Here is a 22,502-nt window from a genome sequence, read left to right as displayed (position 1 = left end):
CTAGCTGTAGCAAAAATGTTCCTAAATATATATGCTGATGTTTTCTGATTCTCACTTGACAGGTTTTTTTGTTGTTGTCTGTTTCAAAGCATTTGTTCAGAACTGTTTTTCAGAGTAAGACATCTTTTGCATCACTTACCTGGCTGCTCAGAATAATCTTTAAAACTGCCCATATACAAGAAGTCAAATGGTCTTCCACATATCCTTTGCAGTCCAGACATTTGACTTCTGTGGTTCTCAAGAGAGTAATATATCCTACTTTAGACTTTATTTACACCTTAGACTTAATTTGCACTCATACTTGTTTCTTTGGGCTGTTTTCCCATTGGTTCAGTGACTGGTAGTTTCTGTGGAGAGGTTGTGAGTTAGGTATCCTTCATAGCAGCCAGCGCTAACTCTGCTCCCTATTGTCATTGTTGGGCTCAAATGCCCATAAGTCCCAGTCAGCATAGCCAACAATTACAGGCTATAGGAGCCATATTTCAACAACAGCTGCAGGGCACCAGGTTGGGAAAGGTTCCATATTTAAAATATATAGTGGTTTTGAATGTCTCATCTGAAGGCGTTTTTGACCATGGCCTTCCTCCTTGCTAAAAGCAAACTTGCATATTTAATTTGCACCATATGCTCTTTCATAATTTCCCCCCTTCCAGATTCTTTTATCATCCTTAGTGAACAAGCAGGCCTGAAGATCAGAATATAAGCTTTCTAGCAGTAATGCATAAAGTTCTCTGCCTGCTGATTTGCTATGGCACTCATATTTTACAAGCATTTTTTTTACAGCTGGCATGAAACGTGTTATTTATTTCATTTTATTTAAGGCATTTCTATTTCACTCACTTATTAGCATTTCTAAGCAGTGCCTTAACTTGGAGGATGAAAATGTCTTAGTTTAAGCAACCAGTAAGAATGTATAGTAAGATAGCAAGGATAAATTTTAAACTGGATCTGAGAAAGCAAAACGAGAAGACAAATAATATCAGTGTGTCACTGACCGTCTAATGAAGTTTTGTTGTGCTTAGTCTTGTTTTCTGGGCAGCTTAAAAGCTACAGTAGCCTATTGGTCAACTGGATGTACAGTTTAGTAGATATTTTGTACTGAGATGTCAGTAATCAGATGCAGATAAATAACACGGATCTGCGAACTGTCTCTTCCATCAGTAATAAAAAGCAGATGGTCTAGATTTTTTAAGCCTAGAAAAATAGCTCCATCACAGTCAATGCTTGCTTTATTATTGATTGTGGCTTTGGGGTACATTTTGAGATATGTGAGATCACTGCCTCAGCTGAAAAGATATAAGAAATAAATCCTAGATTGTGGAGGACATACTTCAGTTTTGTGAGATATACTTGTTTTTCTTTTCATCTACTAACAGCAGCCAAGTGTTTACATAGTCAAAGGGAGCAGCATAACCTAGAACGGGGCTCTCATTCTCAGCCTTTTCACACAAAAAAGCACACCTGGTTTTCCACTAAGCTTTTTTTGTTTCAGCAGCCCAATTAAAACAACAAACCTTTCCATTGTTACAGTTGTTAAAACAATTGGAGGTAAGAAACCCTTGACAGTAAGTAGGGTCCCAGCCTGTCTTTTGCATTCTCCCAACCTAGGTACTCATCTCCTATGCAAGAGGATTTTGTCAATTGGCAAAAAATCTCTTCAGGAAGGAACCAGAGAGGAACAGCTGGTAAAAATCACTGTTCTTACCCTGGGTAGGTGTTATACTCTGGAGCAGGATTGCACCTTATAAAGCCACTGCAGGAGGGATAGATGGTAACTAATGCTGGAATTTGGCTCCCCTTTGCTTTCCTTATAACAAAGAATCAGTGGTGGACCATGGTGTCTCAAATTTCAGTGGTGCCTGCCCAACGCCAAAATCTGCCCCCACCCACCAGCTGCTTGCCTTCCATTGGATTTCATGGTTGGGGTTCCTGCTGCAGCATTCCAGAAGCTCCACGCCCAGTGCAACTGAACCAGTGGCGATTCCCTAGATCTGCCTTTGAAATCGTGTTGAGGCCCATTAGTTAGGGCTGCCATACATCTGGAATTTCCCTGACATAGCTGGAATATGGCAGTCAGAAACAGTGTCTGGGCGGAAATTGCTTAAATGTCCGGGAAAATCTGGACGTATGAAAACCCATGTTGGAAACCTAGATTTCTGGCAAATTTCCTTAAAATTAGCTCAACGACGTCTCTCTTTTTTTTAGATAAAAATTCAACAACCTTGGCCCCAAAAATATGACAACCCTACTGTTAAGTTGTGGGTGAACATATTAGACGACACAGCGATTCTTCAAACAGCTCTTGTTCATTCCCAGGCCAGGACAGAACTGAGCTGAAGGGTTCAGTCAGCCTGCTTATATAGAGCTCCAGTACCATGTAACTGTAACAATTTTCTAAAACTATCCAATCACTGAACTTCACTTTCGATCCCTTATTTGCATAACTATCTACAGTATCCCCCTGCTGGCCCAGGGTGAGAACTTCAGTACATAACACCTACCATTAGTAAGGTTGGGTAGTTGCACAAGTTTCCTATTTGCCCTCCCTCTTTTCATACCTGGAGCAATGCATGCTCCAGGTGGGAGAAACTGTAGGCAGATCTTTGCAGGGCATCTGGGGGCTCCTTACTAGTAGCTCCTTTCTCTTCCCCCATTGGCTAGGGCTCCCACTCTATCTAGCACTCTCTACCTCTACTTATACCAGGCTGGGCAAACAGGGTAGACATTTTACTCATAGATTGTATAGAATCTGCCCTTCATGAGTTATCCCCTCATACAGGCCAAGTCTTTCACTGTTAACCGGTTTATTTCATTGATGCCTATTGTCCATGGACTTCCAAGGAGCCATAGCTGTCAACTTTTCCCTTTTCTTGCAAGGAATCCTATTCGGAATAAGGGAATTTCCCTTTTTAAAAAGGGAAACATTGACAGCTATGCAAAGGAGCTGCTTTATGTTATGTTATGGTAGCCAAAGGCAGTGAACAAGCTCTGTCCAATTCCAGATGCAGAGAGCTCTGAAGTGGTTTTAGATGTATGCTCTTGACTGCAAAATGTTTGACACAGTTGTTGATTCAGGGTCTCTTAAATTCTTCAGCTTATAAAGATTTCCTTCCTTTTTTCTTTCAGACTCAACATTCAGTTGCAAATGTGAGCAATCTCTTTTATGTGATGGGTTTCTTGCTAGGCTTAAATAAATTGTCTCCATCACAGAGTCATCTTCTCCTTGATCTTCTTTCAAAAACAAACTTTTGAATGGATTAGAAACAGAGCGCAGGGCTCGCATGTCAATGTATTTTTCATTTTTCCCCACACTGACATAATAGTCAGCTATCCTTACAAAGTAAGGAAAGTTGGCAAAATACCCCTCAGTTTTAAATACAGATTTATTTTGAAGGTAATTTAAAACGCATCTGTGCCTTAATGAGTTTGAAGGTGAAAGGGAATACACACACATTTATCTGCGTTGACCTCTGGATAATCTTCTGCCTTATTGCTCTGAATGTTTTTGCTTACTGACAGAGATTGGTGTATTTCTTCCCATGTTACAGTCTGACTTTCCTAAAAGACCCAGTGCGCTCACATGTTCTAAAAGTAATGTAGTGAAGTGTCCCTGAGTGAATTCTCCTGTTCAAATATATTGGAAATCCTTTAAAAAGAAAAGAAAGTGGGGGGGGGGGAGTCTTTGCAGATTTTTATATTATGGATATATGTTTTGTATTATTTTAGTAATGCTGTTACTTAATACAGGTTTGGCATGGCGTGTATTGTGAACTGAGCTGATAGGCTTTTTAAAATAAAAACAAATATGGAAGCACTTGAAATCTGTTGGGCATCCCAGACAGAAAAGTGGTTGCTTACATATATTAGTAATTTCTGTAATTAATATAATTGGAAGCTAGCCCTGAGCTAACTCACCTTACTCTTTCAGTTGGGGGAGAGGCTTCTGTGATAATGTGTTGATGTTTTGTCATGAAATGCACACTGTTGTGATCTTAGAATGGTCTCTGTCTCCTTTGCTAGGAAGGCTGGAGTTGGGTAGGACAGACTTATCCATCAAACACAACCAACAGCAAATAATGATAAAATACAATGCCTAAGCATGTGTGAGAGAAGGAATCCCACAATCCTTTTGCTTCCCTTTTCTAGTGATATACTTTAAAACAGGATTCTCTATCTGGCCTGAGACTTTCCCCAAGCCACACCCACTGCCCCTCTCTAATCCCTAACCCTCATTTGCTCCTCATTTCCCTCTACAACCGCCTTCTTGACCACTGGAATTACTATTGGTCTCGTCCTCTCAATCCACCCTAACTTGTCTTTGCATGCAGGGGATGTCTCTAACTCACTGAGGGTTTGAGACCTATCAGCTACACTCACCTGGTTTAGCCGGCCAGTCGAAGCCATTCTCAGGGTGTGGCTGCTGTCACATGCTGACACCTTCAATAGATGACTGGGAGAAAAACAGAGGACAGGGCAACACTGGGAAAGCAAGAATGAGAGGTGCTAATGATGGACTGGATGTGGTTACTAGTGCCATGCCGTTTCTTAGTATGTGGTTCCTGGTTGTCTGAACCCTTCAAGTGTTGGTGCTATTTGAAGCAATATTGTTGTTGTTGTTTCATAACCCACAATTTCAAGCATTTATCTTTGGTGGGAGCAGGTTCTGAAAGGACATGCATTCTGTGAGTATTAGGTGTTTTGAAGAAGTTGAGAGCTGTGGGTTGAAAGCCAGTTTGATGTTCTACTGTATTATCATTGTTTGGGGTTATGTGGCCTGATTAAACAAGGTGTTCTGTTCACTTCCAGCAGCTGCCCACCCAGGGTTCCAGGCTGCCTGCTGTCACATCTTTTAAAGGGCTTCTTAACCCATGTGCCTACCAGCACTCAGGCATGCAGAATTTACATGCCAGAGGACTACAGGAAGAAGCTGCCTTAAACTGAGTCAGACTATGAGCTCATCTTGTCTATACCCAGAGGCAGAAGCTCTCCAGGGTTGAAAACAGCAATATTTCCCAGCCCTAGCCAGGGATTAAACCTGGGATGTTCTGCATGCATATCAGTTGCTCAACCAGCTCCCTTCCAGGCCATACAGACATAGATGCATCACTGGTGTGTGGACGCTGCATATGTTGGAGCAAGGATTAGGTAGCAGAATCCTTTTAATGGTAGAATTGCACACAAAGAAGGAATTTATATTAGCCCAGCACCTCATCTAAATCTATCTTAAGTCTTAGTACTGCTATTTCGGGGGGGGGGGGGGCTCACCAGCCACAAACTTACCTAAGGCAACTTGTTCCATTTTCTCCTTACAGAAGTATTTCATGTGGAGGAACAAAAGGATGTGGTATAGCCCAGGAAAGTAATATTTTCAGCTCAAGGCTTTTCAGATTACTTAGCCTACGTCTTCCTAATGCTCTGAGTTGACTTTCCTTTCTTAAAAACAACAACAATAATAATAATAATAATAATAATAATAATAATAATAATAATAATTAATAATAATAATAATTTCTTCCTTTTCTAGCAGTTGATCCTAGAAGCAGTTAGGAAATGTGGGGAAACTAGTGAACTCTCTTATTTCTCAAGCTCTTTCCACAAAGTAGTGATATTTCTGGATTGCTACTGAGTTTTCTGTATGTTATTCCTGTGTGGCTTTGTTCTGAGAGCACCAGCCAACAGCATGGCAGAGCAATATTAGCAATAATAAATGTAACATATTGGCTGAATAGATGTACAGTATAGCAACACACTATTCCTATTTCTCTCCCACCCAGTCCCAGTTTAAAAAGAGAGAAATGCGCATATTTTTTTGTGCACAGTATACCTGGATGCCTGATGGAACTATTCTATCAATTACTTTGCCCCATGGAAGCAGCACCCATGTTGAATGTATGTGCTGGAAGTGGCAGTGTATGAAATGGCTTCACTACCAATTTATGCATCTCCCTTCTGCCCTATGGTACAGATAGGGCTGCAACAGCCGTAGCCCGTGCTAGGTACGATGTTTGGCACAGGTCAGTTGTTAACAGTGACTGAGGGGACAATATAGGAGGCACACCAGGAATTGTAGGATATGGTGGAGAGGATAATTGGGCTAGAAGCTGGCATGGGCGAATATTGGGGCAGGGAGAGGAAGGGGAGCATGAGAGGGGACAAATAACAGAATTTGTGAGATGTGTATGGTAGAGGAAGAGAGAAAGTTATGGGAATTTGGGTGGGACTGGCCAGGTATGGGATCCCAACCCTTTTGGTTTTTTTTAAGGCTGTAAGGAATGGAAAGGAAGGCAGCAAAATAGGGGAACATGTTTAGTGAGGAAACACTGAGTATGCAAGAAGGTACTATGCAGAGGAGGGAGGTTGAGGAGCAGGGCATGGTGTTAGAGTGGCATAGAATGAGCAAGCCATACAGAGGTGAGATCTTGGTTCGGATCCAAAGACTGTATTGTGATTAGGACAGAGAGGCAAGCTGTGTGGACAGAACTGCTCAAGAGGCTTCGCAAATCGTTTCCATATGTTACAGGTGGCGAGTTAGGGGCCCATACCTTTCAGTGCTTTGGGGCCCAAAATCTTTAATTTCCTGGTGATCAAACCAACCATAGCAATGGGATATGCTGTTGAATTTACTGTTCTTTAGATAAACGTTTGGGAGCTCTTTAAAATACAGTAAACCTGCAGCTTTGAAGTTCCTTTTGAAAGGACTATGTCAGAAAACATAAATTTGTTGGAAGATAATTGAGCAGCAAATTTCCTCCTGATGTTTCGCAGTACCTTGTGTTGCAAAATAATTTAACCTTTTCAAACACAACACAGAAGGGCTTATTCAGCTTTGCCTTGTCACCCCAGAAGGGGTAACATTGTCCTACTTTCATCTCAAGCAAATGGATCAAGAGGTCTCTTCTTGCTTATGTTGTCTCAAGTGCTGTATTTTGAGCACTTTTGATGATCTAAACCAGCTAGACTTGAATCAGTGTTGATGTCAAACATTAGATCAGCTTCTTCCATTTTACAGGCCAGTCTAGGTCCTTCTCTCTCTCAGCTTATTATAATAGAACCCTCTTTGTCATCAGCTGCCAGCTTCATGGCACACTAAATTTATCTGAAAAGGTTAAATAGGAAAAGCATGTAGCTCAGTGTTTGCTGCTTTACTGTTTGTAAGAAGGATCCCATTATCATGATTTGAGACAGCAGACAAGCATTATTGCTGCTATCAAAATGGAAAGATGGATATGACTGGTTTTGAAGGTGTACAGCTGATAATTGCAACAACGTTGGCCTGCAACAAGCTTGAAAATCTAAATGAATTGGTATGTGTCCACCAATATGAAGCAGTCATCTTCTGTAGCCACTGTTGTAAGCAGCACCTGTGCTTCTGGACAAATTTTCTTTAGGTATATGGTGTGCAATCACTTCTGATTTCCAACTCCCCCCAGCCTGCAATCAATCATGCTAGTTTAATCATGAGGACCTTAACTGTATAGTACTGTATTAATTTTTCTCCAACCATTATCCTTTGTCACCTTGGACAAACTTGGTACCCCAGATCAGTGTTCGAAACTTACTCAATGTGAGCCCATAATATAGGATGCCCTTCCCATGTTCTCCCTTTCTGGCAAAGTTGTTTGACAGCATAGCTCAAAACCAGAAAAATATTGCTTATTATTTGTTATGCATTCAGTTTCTTATCTGCCCTTCGCCATAAAGTCCCAGGGCAGGTTGCAGCCATTTAAAAATACAATTTTTAAAATAGCTTAAAGCAAACTGATAATGAATGCCCAGCTGGTTCTTGATGGCTCTTACAAACTGCTTGTTTTACCTTTGCCTCTGAGTGTCTTTCTGAGTATACTGCCACAAACCGTTCTGCACCAATTATTTGGGAATGATAAAGGAACAGGGCTTAATCCTTGGGTACAAAATTGGAGAGCTGAGTTGGCAAGTATATTGAAGGCAAGGGATTCAGGGGATGGGAAGAATGAGAGGTTCAGTCATCCTGAGGCCACCTCCTGCCAGGCCTCAACATGTTGTAAAGTTGGAAGTTTATCCAGTCTGAAACTCCTGCAGAGCATTTATTCACATGCTCACAGTATTTATTTTATTTAATACAGAGACTTCTAGTTAAAGCATTACATTTTATACATGGCTAGAGATAGTGTTCCATAAGGGGCAAGTCCAAGGCTAGCTTCTCATTTAAACTTAGAGAAAAGCTCCTTTCCCAGCTGTTTGAAGGTCTGCCAGTAGTTTAATACACTGTTCCACGGAATCTACACACCATTTCACATATGACAAACTGTAGATTTATATTGGTGCTTGTGAAACAAGAATTCTCCAGTTAGAACTTCAAAACTCAGTATTTCTATTCATTCAGGGCCAACCATTTGTTGGTTAGATTAAGCTTTGTTTGCTCTTGAATTTTTAAGACCTTCTTAACCTGCAGGAATGTTACAAACTTTAAAAAAAATAAAAAATAAAACCATAGATTGTGTGATTGTTCTGGTGTGGCAGTACATTTATTGTTTTGATGTGTGGTAGTGATCTGTTAAATACTCTTACACATTTGGAAAATGTCAAGAGCGTAACTCAAGGTTTTCCCAGTAGAGGTGGGCAGCAATCTTGACTGAGGTATTTAAAACTCTTCTTGACATGCTAATCAACCCATAGTGGCTTAGAGCATCCAAATAGTTCTCCGTGTAACTGTGTTGGGAGAATTGGGAAGGCAAATCTCTTTACAGCCAATGGCTGTAACTTTTGGTCCCCCTAATGCTGTTGGACTTCCAACTCCCATTGGCTTCAGCCAGAAAAGCCAACACCCCATCAGAGATTATGAGAGTTGCATTTCTATATCTGTGGAATTTTCATTCCGCCCTTTGACCCAAAGGTTCCCAGGGTGGTGCATAATATTATAATACTTAAATCCAGACAAATAATAATAAGAAAACAAACAATTACAAAAACAAACAGAAAACACACACACAAGCAGACAACCAAAATTGCAAACAATGCAGCAGCTGTATCTGGAGAGTCACAGGCTAGCCACCCTCTCCTGAACAACATTTGTTGCTTTGGGTAATAAGGCGAGTATGGGTGAGTTGCTTTGCCCACTTTGTAAAGAATGCTCCATAAATACTTGGCTGTGGGTATTTATAGGTGAATTTGTAGGTGAATGCGGGAATCCATCCTGCATTTTATTCTGTTGACACAATGATAAATAATGACAATTTATTTCTACCCTGCTCTACTAAGTGCCAGTATAGTGTTTGAGACCAGACTCACAGCACTAGTCATTTTAAGACAGCATGTAGGTGGCGATAGTGCAGGATCACTTTTATTTATTGTTTGAATCCACATGAATCTGCAGGTGACATGCATAACTAAAAATAGCTTTGAAAACAGTCAAAACAACAAACAACTGAAAAGATAGGTTCTAAAACAATACACCCAGCTGGTAAAGCTTATTGAAACAAAAAAATGTCTTCAGTGGTTTCTGTAAAGTACAAATAATGGTTGCCTGTTGTATTCCAACAGGGATACTGTCCCACAGAACAGGGGCTGCCACACTGACAAGTCTTACACCTCCAAGTATGGGTTTTATACTATTGACAGCACCCCTTTGTGCAGGGGTTGCCCGTGCTCGAAAAGCATGAGTTTTTCCCAGTGCTTTATGCACCATAGTTGGTTCCTGTTCTTTTTCTTCTATTTGTATTCCTTATTAAAAAAAAATGTGTGTGCATGTGTGTGCGCACACATTCACTTTCATTTTATACCCTTCCCCAGAGAATACTTTCAGTCCTCTCTCTCTCTTTTTTTAGTTGGCCTCCTTTTGTGAGTGTGTTAAATCTGCAGCCAGGTTCACCGTTAGCTCTGGGCAAATCACTGAGCTGTTATTAACCTGCTTCCATGGCAACTGCTGCTCACAAGCCTGAGGACAAAAAATTGTTTTTATTCTGAACTGCACAAAAGGTTCTAGTGATGCTTTAGACAAAATGGCCATTGAAAGTGAGTTGCATTGATGTGTGTATCTGTACAATTTATATTTAAACTACTTTATTCTGGTGTGTTAGGGTAGTATTGGACATGCCCGGCATACTTTTAAATTCTGTTTTTAACATCTTCCACCATATTTTGTAAGGGATATTAAGGTTTTCCACTTTTCAAAAAGCAGAATTTATATAAAGAGAAGAGTAGTTCATCTCTTTGACTCTGCTAATATGGCCATTCTTAAATGTTTCCTGTTAGTCCTCCTGTTGCCATTTAGTTTCTTCCGTGCCAACATGATTAATATTGTGTGGTTATGTTTGTTTGAGAATGAGACCAGCAGATAAACCATTTTTCAGCAAAAGAAAACATTTTATGCCATGAAATGCAGAGTTGAAAACATAACAAACATCTATTTATCTAGATTGGATGTGTTACTAGTTTAAGCACACCACAGATATACTCTACAAGAAATAAAATTCAGGCAAGTCTTGATATTGTGCACAGAGGTATATACTGCATCATGGCTTCTGTCTTTTAGCTGTGAAAAGTATGCACATCAGCCATGAAAAGTGAACACATGCATGTACTCAAAACTGTGTGTGACCAGTACTCCCAAGTTTCCTACAGGATAATATTAGTATCCTAAGGAAATGACAACCTGTTGAAAATCTCCCAGGAACACCATTCCAGCTACTATGGCTGCTGAGGCCGTTATACTAACATTTCCCACAAAGATAGAATTGAGAGTATCGCCTCTAAGGTTGCTATAGTGCATCTAACCACTATAGTGCATCTAACCATCTAATCCCTGTCACGTCATAGTTATCCACAATTTCTTCAGGAGTAGCATTACTACCATGACCTGGGACCAACGTCTTCTTGAAGCCCAACCAACAATCCCCTCCCTGCCCAATTTTAGAAATCAGGAAGGACAAGGATTCAAGACGCAGGTAGCTGATGGAAACTAACCTTCAACTACCTTACCCATGATCTCCGGTTACACCAACTGAAGCTCCTCCAACATCACCAGACACCTCACCAGAATCACCTGCTCCAAATATGGAATCCAAATCCTGGTGTATGCAAGCAATTTTAACTTCCGAATTCCTCACAAACATGTCACAGCAAGCTTTGGATGAGTCTACTGATGTGTCCTCAGTAATCTACAGCTTAATCTGGACAATGATAATTCCTTCTCACAAGCCTTGGGTGGACGCCTCCATCTAAGACCTGTTAGAAGCAGACCCTGGGGGGGAAACTTGAGCTACCAAGACAACACTAGTACAGGATCTCATACTGTCAGCCATAACTCCAGGAGTTTATTAACCCCCTCATTGTCCAATGTAACATCTGCCAACATCTGCCAGTGTGCTCTTCTGCATTCTACATGGAACCAGCAGGCCTGTCTCTGCAAAGCAACAAAGGGACACAAATATATCATAAATGGCAATTGCAAAAAGCCTGTGGGAGAACTTTTCTGCCTCTCAGGACACTCTGTAACTGGCCCTAATTAAACAAAACAGCTTCAGTGGGAAACTAGTGTGCTGAATTACAATTTATAAGGCAATTCAGTTATGGCTTGAAGTATGGCTTGAACTGTTTTATTGCAATTCATGTGTCAATTAGCTTGTCAATGCCAGGATGTTTGTTATCACCATTGCTGTGATACGGTGTAAAATAGTGTTAACTATTTTGTTTTCAAGCTAGCCTTCACAGTTCTTTATACACATCATTTTCCTCTGACACGAGGGGTGCTGGAGGAATCTGGGAGGTCTGTATCTTGAGCAAACTCATCTGGTCTTGCACCTTCATGGGTTAATGTACAGACAGGTTGAGCTACTTCTTTGAACCCACCCACTCCAACGAAGTTCTGTGAGGTAGTTTGAGTCAGATGCCTTGTACATTTTTTTCTTTTTTCCAACTGGTAATAGCTGCTTGGAGTTGCTAGGACAAGTGTCCCTAGTCTGGTGTGCATGGTGCCTGGGAAGGCTTTAACTGGTGTCTTGGGACAGATGCCCCAAACTCTCAGCTATCATTAAAGAAAAAAGGATTGAGTCCTTCTGAAAAGCAAGTTATTTCTGTGAAATGATAGTGTAGTGGGGTTGCCTTCTATACTTTTTATGGTACTGTTGCTATTAGACACTCTCCCTCCCTCCCTATCTCTCTCTCTCTCTCTCTCTCTCTCTCTCTCTCTGTGTGTGTGTGTGTGTGTGTGTGTAAAATCTGCACAATGGGTACCAGGACAAAGCTGACTTCCCACTGTAAGCATAAGGTTGTCAGGGGTGACTGTCTCTCTAGTTTTGTGTTATGCCATCCCATAATAGCTATTTTGTTACAGACACTCTTATTTATCTATTTTAAAGCCCCCAAAATATTTTACTTCTAAAAACATTTTTCACACGAAAAAGCTACATAATAAACAGTTTTCTTTTATACATTTGTATACCACGCTTGAAACAGAGTGGTCTGAGGACAGGAGACCCATGCAAAAAGGGGAAAGGAATGGAACCTGACTGTTCCTTCCTCCTCTGACATCTCTCTCCCAATGTGCATATATGCTTGCCAATTTAAGATGACACTTCAAGCATCTGATGAAGCAGACCATGAAAACCTATGCCACAATACATTTGTTAGCTTTTTAAGGTGCTACGAGACTTTTTCTTTAACTGCTGCATGGACTTTATTGCTCTATGGATGTGCCCAACTATAATCATTTCTGTGTACCTGTACAAAGACATCATGTAATGTTTGCTTTTGGTGGGTAGCAAATAATATATACATCAGAGTTGTACTTATGAGTGCATCTCTTGCCTCCCCAGTTCTCCTTAAATTGGCTTGGCTAAGCCAACTTTTAAATTTTTAAAAATAAAATAGACTCAGGATGGTGCTGGGCTTATTCCAAACCAATCTGCATTTAATCTGAGACTTTGGTACATGAAGCAGATTTTTCCCAATACTCTGATTCTCCAACCCCCCGCCACATAACACTACCTTTGTGCACAAGACTGCCCCCTCCCACCAATACCCATTCACATTGGCGCTGCTGGTCTGGCACAGAGAGGAATGTTTCTCTCTTGTCAGCACCTAGCACCTTGGTTGCCCTGGATTCCTGATGGGAGCTGGAGGCAAACACGTAAGTGGAACAGGTAGTGCTTACCTTGCATTTGAAGCAACTGTTCCAAGCCAGCCTATTTCAAAATGCAATGCTTGGGACTATGTATTCTGGCATCATCTCTAGTGAGAATAGCATAGCAGTTCTAGGACAAGAACTTGGTTAAGTGGTGTCTTGGGCAACTAGATAGTTTATTAGTATGGCGATCAGCAAAATGGCTTCCTCTTCTCTTGAACAAATGAGTGACTGTGAGCATTTGGAGAAGCAGACTCGCAAGTTTTCCAAGTTCAAAGCCAATTCCTTTTATCTTAGGCTGTGTACTTTTTCAGCCACCCCTTGTTGTTAACAACTGTTCTAGAAACTCCAGTTCATAAGATCAGCAGGGTGGTTGAGGCACAGTCTGTGTCTTTCCAGAAAGCACCTGGGAGTTTCAATCATTTTAAACTTCCACCATGCCCAAATTTCCTTGTGCATGTGCAAAGCTAGCAGCTCAAAGTGGAATCTGAAACTGAACATTCACTACACTGCAGACTAGACTTAGCAGTTCTGATGTTACTAATGAATATAAAACTATCCCTAGAGGACACAGAAATATTTCCAGATACTGAGGACAAACAAACTATGTAAATAAATCCAGAGGGTTTGCAGCACAGAATCTCCAGTGAAACAGTGTCCCATATGTAATTTAAGGAACTAAATGGGCTTTTGGGATGTTTCTTTTCTATTCTCATGATACATTTGCATGCTTGCTGTATCAGTGATGCTGTAGAATTTGCCATTTTTAACCACCTAAGACCAATATGAACTGTTTCTCCTAACTCTTTTCTTTTTACCTCACCAGTATCTGAAACTCCTCTTTGAGCGAATTATTCTAATTTAGTTGCATCTGAAGTCTTGAAGGCATATTCCTTCATTGGAGTAGTGTTGCGCTGCGAAATTAGTTCCCATGCTGGGTTTTGAATCAAGTGGCTAACCTGTGACACATACCCCGGGTTATTTTTGAACACCAGCTCCCATCAGCCTCAGCCAGAAGTCTGGTCAGGAATGGTGGAAATTGTAGTAACAAGATCATCCTGAAGGGCCACCCCTTTTCCATAATCAGTCTTCTAGGCATTTACTAAAGTGGAAGGGCACCAGTAGTGCTTCTAAGCACGGCAGGTGTGTAGCATTTCATCTATCCTAGGGAGAATCTGCTGCCCTCCAGATACAATTCTGGCCTGAGGTGATGGGAACTGTCGCCCACAGATTCTTCATCCTTAATGTCAATTAACAAGCTTGGGATGTTCTGTATTTGAACATATCTGTATGTTCTTCAGAGAAAGCACAAGCTTTTCAGCTGCGTTTATATAGAACCTTTTGAGTACATCACACACCAGTAAACTTTTTAACATCCATGTTGGGTGAACCAGTGTGCTGTCAAATGGGGCCTGAGGTTTTATAAAGCTACCGAGTGTGGGTGGATTACTTAAGGCTGTCAAATGAATTTGTGGCTCAGATGAGACTTTTAACTAGAGGGCTTCTGGCTCCCATTGCCCTGCAAAGATGTCTGAAAGGACAGTATAGTGCACTCAGTTTCAAAGTTTTATTTTTGTTGTCTGTGCTTAAAATAGAAGTGTTAATTTGATGTGTCGGTGGAGAACACATACTCTTTTCTAAAGCATCCTGCACAAGCTTGCTTCATCTGCAGCCTTTGATTTTCATAGAATCTGGGGTGCTGTCACTCTTGTACTTTGAGGCGACAGACATAAAGAGGAAGGTCATCTGATGAAAGTAGGAAGTGCAACCCATTAGCTTTGAACAAGTAACTTTGCTAATTGTTCTTACTAGTTTTACCACATGAAGTCCAAATGATGTTGTTCTCATAACTTGTTCTTGTACTTAAATAATGTTGTCTTTGTGTCCCCCCCCCTTTTCTTTTCTGCTTAGGTTGCTTTGAATGTTGCATTAAGTGCCTGGGAGGAGTTCCATATGCTTCCCTTGTGGCAACTATTCTCTGCTTCTCTGGGGTAGCATTGTTTTGCGGCTGCGGTCATGTGGCTCTCGCCGGGACCGTATCGATCCTCGAACAGCGTTTTTCCACAAATGTTACTGACCATGCTTTGTTATCTGAAGTGTAAGTACAAAACCACTTCTCTTACTCTGTGAAGCAATTGCAGTGAGAACTTTAATAACATCAGAGCTAGGAGCGCATGCCAATTCAGCCAGCAAGGAGGTAAGAGTGGCTGGCAAAACTCAAAATTTGAAGTGAATTTGGAGAGTCCATCTCAAGCAAAACATCTTTTGGATTGGGGCTGTTTTTATATACAGCATATAGTTGTGAAATTTGTTGGGTGGGTTGGGGAATTTGCAACACTTTCACCAGAAGTCTGCTGCTGTTAGGGATTCAGCATATATTCCCCCCCAAATGTATATTCTCGTTCAACAGAGAGAAGGAAAACAAGGGTAGCGATAAATCTCCCAAAGAGCATAGTTATTCAGCTCCATAGCAACTGAAGGCAAGAAAAAATAGCTGTTGCCAGGAGATGACAGACCACTAAAAATATACTGGAGAGGTACACAGGAAAGCAATACTGCTAAATCTAAGGATAAAATAATAAATGTTATCACTAACCACTGCAATTGAGGCAGTCATGACATTTCTCTCACATGCCACATAACTCCATAGTAGATGCGTAATGGACTATGAATCTAATCTTCTGCCTCCCACTGAAATAGGCTATATTGGTTTGTGTCTGAAGCATGCTAGTTTTCCTCAACAGGATCTCCCATTGCTGAACTGTTCTTATGGTTAAATTTCCCCCTCAATTATTAACCTCATCTACATTACTTAAGCTTAAAACATGTTGCCTCTTCTGTCCTTGGTGAACAGTTTGTCTTCCTTTTCATGTTCTAGATCTTTGAAAAAATTGTTAGTGGCTGTCACTTCACTTCTATAGGGCACCACTGCATAATTCCTTTGGCATTATGATTTATCTTCTGGATGTCTAGTGGATCAACTAAAATTATTTTAATTGTGGTGCATAAAACTGAATCTGAAACAAACAAATATGGTTTACATACCTCTAGAAGTGCAAACGAATGCACTTTTGCATAGTGCCTTAGATGCAAGGGTATTCTGACATTTTGTATGTGGAACAGGAAACAAAACCTGTATTACAGGCTGGTTGTGAGGTGATGGGGTGCGGTGATGACCAGAAACCAAATTTAGCAGCAAAGGGGAACAATGCAAATTACTCACAAATTGTGGCTACATATTACTTTTAATGGAAAAGAATGGCTGGATCCGTTACAAAAGAGAAATAACTGCACGTTAATTGCACAAATGAATGGGTAGAGCTAGAAGGTGCGTTATACTGAGTGATGGGGGCAATGTACCCTACTGCTACTATGAGGAATTTATATTGTGTGGATGCAGTGCACATGCTGACAAGAGACGAAAGGGGAAAGCCCCTTCTTGTTGCTAGATGGCATAGAGGTGTATCGGTCTGGGTCTCCATCCTTGCAGCAGAGCTCATTTTGTCTATTTGAGTAGGAGTGGCACTCCTTTAAACGTTTTTCTTGCTGCTGAAAGAACAAAGCTTCCTTCCCAGCAGAAGTATGCTGTGGTTCCTTCTGGGATACAGTAAAGGAAGATGTTTGCAGTAAGAAATATTCTATAGTGACTGGTGAGGGTAGGGCTTGAGGCTATTTAATTATGTGTAAGCATCAGATGCTGCAGCATTTTTGAAGTTACTGGTGGTCAACTTTGGCTGTGTAATACAGGGGTCAGCAAACTTTTTCAGGAGGGGGCCGGTCCACTGTCCCTCAGACCTTGTGGGGGGGCGGACTATATTTTGGATGGGGGAAATGAACAAATTCCTGTGCCCCACAAATAACCCAGAGATGCATTTTAAATAAAAGCAGACATTCTACTCATGTAAAAATACCAGGCAGGCCCCACAAATAACCCAGAGATGCATTTTAAATAAAAGCACACATTCTACTCATGTAAAAACACGCTGATTCCTGGACCTTCCGCAGGCCTGATTTAGGCAGCGATTGGGCCAGATCTGGCCCCCGGGCCTACCCATGGTGTAATAGCTGTATAGAAGGGCAATAAATACTAGATGTTTTCATCCGAGGATTTGACTGACTAGTTCAGTTCATGTGTGAAATTCAGCTTCTCCATCTGCTCTGGTTCCCTTTATTCTTGAATATGATGAGGTTAAAATCTACAACAGCTTAACCAGTTCCAGTTGACAAGTCAACATTAAAAGAAGAGCAACTGGATCAGAATCTAGACCAGCCTTGCTCAACCTGCTGCTCTCCATATGGTGAAGACACTAATTCCTTTCAGCCTCAACCACGAGCATGGTCCAAGGCCAAATCTTGCAACCTGATGGAAATTATGACCAACTACATTGGTTCTTTACACAGCTAGTAAATGGTCTCACTTGTGAACTTACCACTAAGGTGTTCATTCTGTCCTTGTGCTCTCGGATGATTATGAAATGAGACTTTATTTCAGAGTGACAAGAGTCTGATTGCCCTGTTTGTTTCCTTCTCAGAATAAAACTAATGCAGTATGTGATCTATGGCATTGCATCATTTTTTTTCTTGTATGGAATTATCCTGTTGGCGGAGGGCTTTTATACAACAAGTGCTGTGAAGGAGCTGCATGGTGAATTCAAGACAACCATCTGTGGCCGCTGCATCAGTGGAATGGTGAGTCCATTGCAGGAATATGGATTGCCACTACTCCAGTGGTCCATAGCATTATCTAGTGTGTTGTTTGCACCAGCTCTTTACGCTGGCCTTTGATAAGAAAGCAGTGTCCTTCTAGGCTTTCAGAAAGCCCTAGCTAGAGATGCTAGCAGTTGAACCTTAGTCATCCACATAAACAGCAGAGGCTATACATTTCCCTTTAATGGTCACAAGAGAATTAGGTATTAATTCTAGCTTGTTTTCTTATCCCAAGTGAATTTGCCTGCTTTTTCTCTCTCAAATAGTACTTTATTGGAGAGAGGTATGAGGAAAAAATAATTTGGACATAATCCTCCTTTTTACCAAGTTTATTCTTCCAAGAAATTACAACTTTTAAGTGGGCCACAGTTCTGTCAAAGTTTTCATTAACACCATTCATAAAAATGTCCAGATTATATATTGTGTGTTTTTGTCCAGTGATGGGCTTTTGGCAGCCAGGTTGTGCTTTTTGGGGGGGTGGGGATTTCTCCCCCCCCTTAACTGAGAGCACTTCATTTTTAACTTTATAGATTCCCCCCCCCCCAAAATGTAATTAAGTTGTCCCCATCTCTTGGTCCAATTTAGTTGGCTGAAGCATGACATTCTTTTCAGTTGGCTCACCCGAGACAACAGGCTGGCACTCCCTGTTGTTAGAAGCTATGCCCTCTTATCCTAATTGCGTACAGCAGGAATTGGGAGGTACCCACAGATACTGTAAGGAAGTCACAGTTCCCAGTAATGAAGTGCCACTCCAATGACAAAGAAAGCATCCCAGAATGACTACTGCGTGGAAAATCAGGCTGCTTTTTATTTTGCTTACTTAAAACGACGTCAGGCTTTTAATATCGCAACACGGGCTATAGGGAACGTCTCTATGGAGTGAAAATCCGAGACTTCACATCAGACATGGAGACTGTGACATGCTCTTGGATTTTAAAATTCAGGAGTGTGTGTACTGTAAATGAGATTAACCCTTGATTTCCTCAATTAATGAGAATGGGGTTTTCTGTGTGAAATGTGTGCCTGTCTCCTCAGTTTGTTTTCCTGACCTACGTACTGGGGGTGGCCTGGCTTGGCGTCTTTGGCTTCTCGGCTGTGCCGGTCTTCATGTTCTATAACATATGGTCAACTTGCGAAGTCATCAGATCACTCCCAGCAAATATGACAGCTTCAGCGGACCAGATCTGTGTGGATATCAGGCAATACGGTACTTATTTTAATCCTGATTAAATGCTTTATCCTCTTTCCTTGTCCTATCTTCAACAGGTTTGTCTTAGCCTTATGAGATGAACCAAAAAGCAACCAAGTGTGGAGTCTCTGAACATGTCATTACTTTTTCAATTAATGCAGATTACACTGACCTCTTTCCAGATGCACCCAGTTTAACTGCATTTGGCAAGTCATTTATCTAAAGTGATTTTGTGCCTGTTATCCGCATTATGCTATCAGGCTTAATAATAAAACAATCAGCAAAATAAACTGCTTAAGCAAGCCTGAGCCCATCACCAAATAGTTTGAAAACCTACCATGCTAGTCTCCTGAATTTAGCTATATATCTGCATATTCTTACTATTTCTGTAATAATGTGAATTGTGTATGTGCTTGTGCAAAGCAGTTTCATTTATCCTTTTGTTTTGAAATGGAAATACATTGTCAGAACAGTGTGAGGAAGGAACAGGGGTCTAGATTTGTGCTCCCAAGAATCACACATTATGGGACCAGATCTTTTTTACCTGATTAACATCACACACACTATGCAGTTGTTCCTATCATTAGTGCTTATTTGGTGACAAATACTGTTTAGCCCCAACCCTCCCCTGGGACTGGGATTATTTGTGTGGGATTAGGAGTGAGGGACATGATCACCTCCAAAAAGGAAGGGCAATAGAACACAGGGCAGTTGAACACATAATAGAAGTTGAGTCAATTTACTTCTAGAAGTTCCATCCAGATTCCAGGTATTTTAAGGTTCCTAACATACGTCCTCTGGCATTGGCTAAAGGATACAAATCTTTCAGAAAGGCCAGTGGAAATGAGATGTGTGGGGAGGGCACAGTAGAGGCGAGCCTGGGAAATAATGGGTTTTTATCCACTGCTAGTCCTTCTCAGAGTAAACCCATTGAAGTTAATGGACACAACTCACTTTCATCCAACTTAGTTGGATACAAGCCAATAGAAGTACTTATAGAGATTCCAAGACAAAGTAGCTGTTCTCCTCTAGTCCTGCTGCTTTTGTGCTGCTGCGAGCTGTGCCATGACTGTTGAGTTGGCATGTTGCCCAAACCTTGGCTCATATTTTTTCTCACTCCACATGGCTTAGTGCTCCACACACTTCTCCATTGTTTTATAACTCTGATACACATACCTACTGCTGTATAGCTCCCCCCACCCCCCAAAAAGGTCAAAGATGAATATATTTGATGAATATCTTCTATAGTGCAATATGTTGAGGTACTTTGCTGTCACATGATATACTTCCACCAGGAAGAAAATGGCCTGAAGATCAGTAATGAAGAAAAGGAACAGAGGCTTTAATAAGGCAATGGAGGAAGAGAGTGGCTTGCAGAGATAATTCTGAATAGTTCCTCTGCAATTGACCACAATTGCAATCTCAATCCACGAAGCTTAAGGCAGAGCCTGTAAAGATGCAAGCACCCTTTTCAGTAATCCCTTTGCCCATTCAATACAGTCAGGAAGCACAGCATATGACAGTGATTAAAAAGAAGAAGAGTGTCCATCGTGACTAAAACAACCATTTGTCCGCCATATGGGAATCCTAGATCTGAGAACATCTCTTGGCAAGGAGAATCTCTCCTGGATGTAGAAAGGGAACACTGTTAAGTGATTTTGTACTTGCTGGTGCCAACTCCAGATTGAACTGGTCAATGTGTGGGTGCTTGTTAAAGGAACACAACTTGTGTGTAGGTGGGGAAGGGGAATGGATTTCAGAAGGGAGAATGACATCAGCTATCAGCTTTAACAATGGCTTTTTGATATTTTAACTTCAGGTATCATCCCTTGGAATGCTGTGCCTGGCAAGGCATGTGGGTCAGCATTAGCAGATATGTGCAGCACCCCTGAGGTAAACGAGACTACGACACCCGGTGCTTGTCTTGCATATCTTGACAACTGGAATATAAACAATTGGTCTGCTAAAACATTAATGCTCATGCCATTTATTTATTTTAAAAAAGGTTTCTTAATCATACAGAATGAATGATACAGCATTCTGAGGATATAGGTCTGCACTACTTGTGAGGCTAAGTGGTTCTATGGATAGCCAGTTAAGAGATAACAATATTTCTCCTCCCACCCCTTCAGTAGCTGGAATACATAGTGCTGAAAAATTATTCCATCAAGCCACATCAGTTTTTGCATAAAACACATCAATATGGTAAACACTAGGATATAGCGTATAGATAAGTAATCAATGCTTAATTAATATGCCAGGCTTCCTTTGAATAAGAAACAACTGCAAAAATAGTGCCCTCAGAATAGGCTGTCTCCTATCTTTATTGCTAAGGCATCATGCTGACTGGACTGTTGTGGTCCACAGCATCTCTCTCCTCCTGATCAGTTTGTCTAACTGCAACTGAGTTACAGTGACAGGCAGTAGCACACAGCTGCCAGTTATAAAAGCACCTATTCCAGGCAGGTTCGGCAGGTTTGCCTTATTATGCTGCCTTCCATGTCATTCCATGCATGTGGGAAACCAGGGCGTACACAGGAGCATCCCTCAGTTACGACTGTGGGCTAGAATAATGTTAATAGAGTGGTGCTGATGGAACTGCCATGGTGGTGGCCCTAGTCTCACTCAAAATAATAATTTTGGATTTGTTCATTCTTTTCTCTTGGCTGGCATGGATAAAAATTGCCCTGAATAAGCTGCACATGAGGCGACCAGCATCCAGTTACCGAGGCTAACATTTTCCCCCAGTCACAATCAGAGAGATGAGTGCAAGTTTCCTGTATGCAGAATCTGATTCCCACTAGGCTTCTTCCATGGTATCATGGTCACACCTGTGTTCACAGATGTGTGAAGGAACTTGGCCTTTAGGTACAACTGGCAGTGCTATGTTGCAGCAACACTGGCACAGACTCCTTGTCTGAATAGCTTGAAGTGCCATAGGTTTTGACATTGGACTTGCAGAGTACTCACTACGTCCCCTCAAAAATATTTGTTGGTGCAGTGGCTCCTGGAATCGGATCTTCCTCCACACTAGGCAGCCTCCCGAGAGTTATATTTGTTAATGTGCCATGGAGCTCCTAGGACAATGATTTTCCTCTTTACTGTTATAGTTCTATTTGTCTTACCACCTGTTCATTGTGGCGTGTGCTGGAGCTGGTGCTACTGTCATAGCCCTGGTGAGTACCATCATCCTCTCTCTCTCATAAAATAACCACGTATTCCTTTTTCAGATGTAATCTTTAAAATATTGTTTAACTTAAACTAAGTAATAATTTTTGTGTTTGTTGGCACCTGATTGTAGTTTTCTCAGGATATTCCAAATAGCAGGCAAGTGCTTACATTTCCCAGTAAAGCTTTGCACCAAAGCAAGCTTTAAAATAGTTCTTTTGGTTTTGTTGTTTTTTGCTATTCGTTTACCTCCATCCTGTTGCATGGCCAATTTATGGCATTTTTGGATATAGCTATTTTGCCATTAGTACGTAGAACTTCCCGGCATCAGGACACTTC

At 41.2% G+C, this 22,502-nt stretch overlaps 1 protein-coding gene and 1 long non-coding RNA gene across 11 annotated transcripts in view; one reads left to right on the top strand and one right to left on the bottom strand.

Annotated features, from left to right (window-relative positions):
- Positions 1–22,502, top strand: part of GPM6B (glycoprotein M6B) — a 107,401-nt gene that overhangs the window by 78,497 nt on the left and 6,402 nt on the right. For 8 of the 10 annotated variants that reach the window (XM_083502081.1, XM_083502079.1, XM_083502074.1 and 5 more), the window contains 5 exons: positions 15,011–15,197; positions 17,632–17,788; positions 18,842–19,013; positions 20,815–20,888; positions 22,106–22,171. In XM_083502081.1, the coding sequence (XP_083358207.1) occupies positions 15,011–15,197; positions 17,632–17,788; positions 18,842–19,013; positions 20,815–20,888; positions 22,106–22,171 (656 nt within the window). Of the gene's footprint in view, positions 1–15,010; positions 16,947–17,017; positions 17,789–18,841; positions 19,014–20,814; positions 20,889–22,105; positions 22,172–22,296; positions 22,323–22,502 lie in introns of all 10 variants that reach the window. The other 2 variants (XM_083502076.1, XM_083502073.1) reach the window with 2 other exon arrangements.
- Positions 20,971–22,099, bottom strand: LOC310706409. The gene is made up of 2 exons (XR_014525847.1): positions 21,906–22,099; positions 20,971–21,826 (listed from the first exon to the last, which is right to left on the bottom strand). It is a non-coding gene; the product is annotated as an uncharacterized lncRNA (long non-coding RNA).

Source organism: Podarcis liolepis (genome assembly GCF_965112155.1).
Source record: "Podarcis liolepis genome assembly, chromosome: 4".
Lineage (NCBI taxonomy): Eukaryota > Metazoa > Chordata > Lepidosauria > Squamata > Lacertidae > Podarcis > Podarcis liolepis.
The sequence above is the reverse complement of the archived record's forward strand: the minus strand, read 5'-3'. Positions and strand labels throughout refer to the sequence as shown.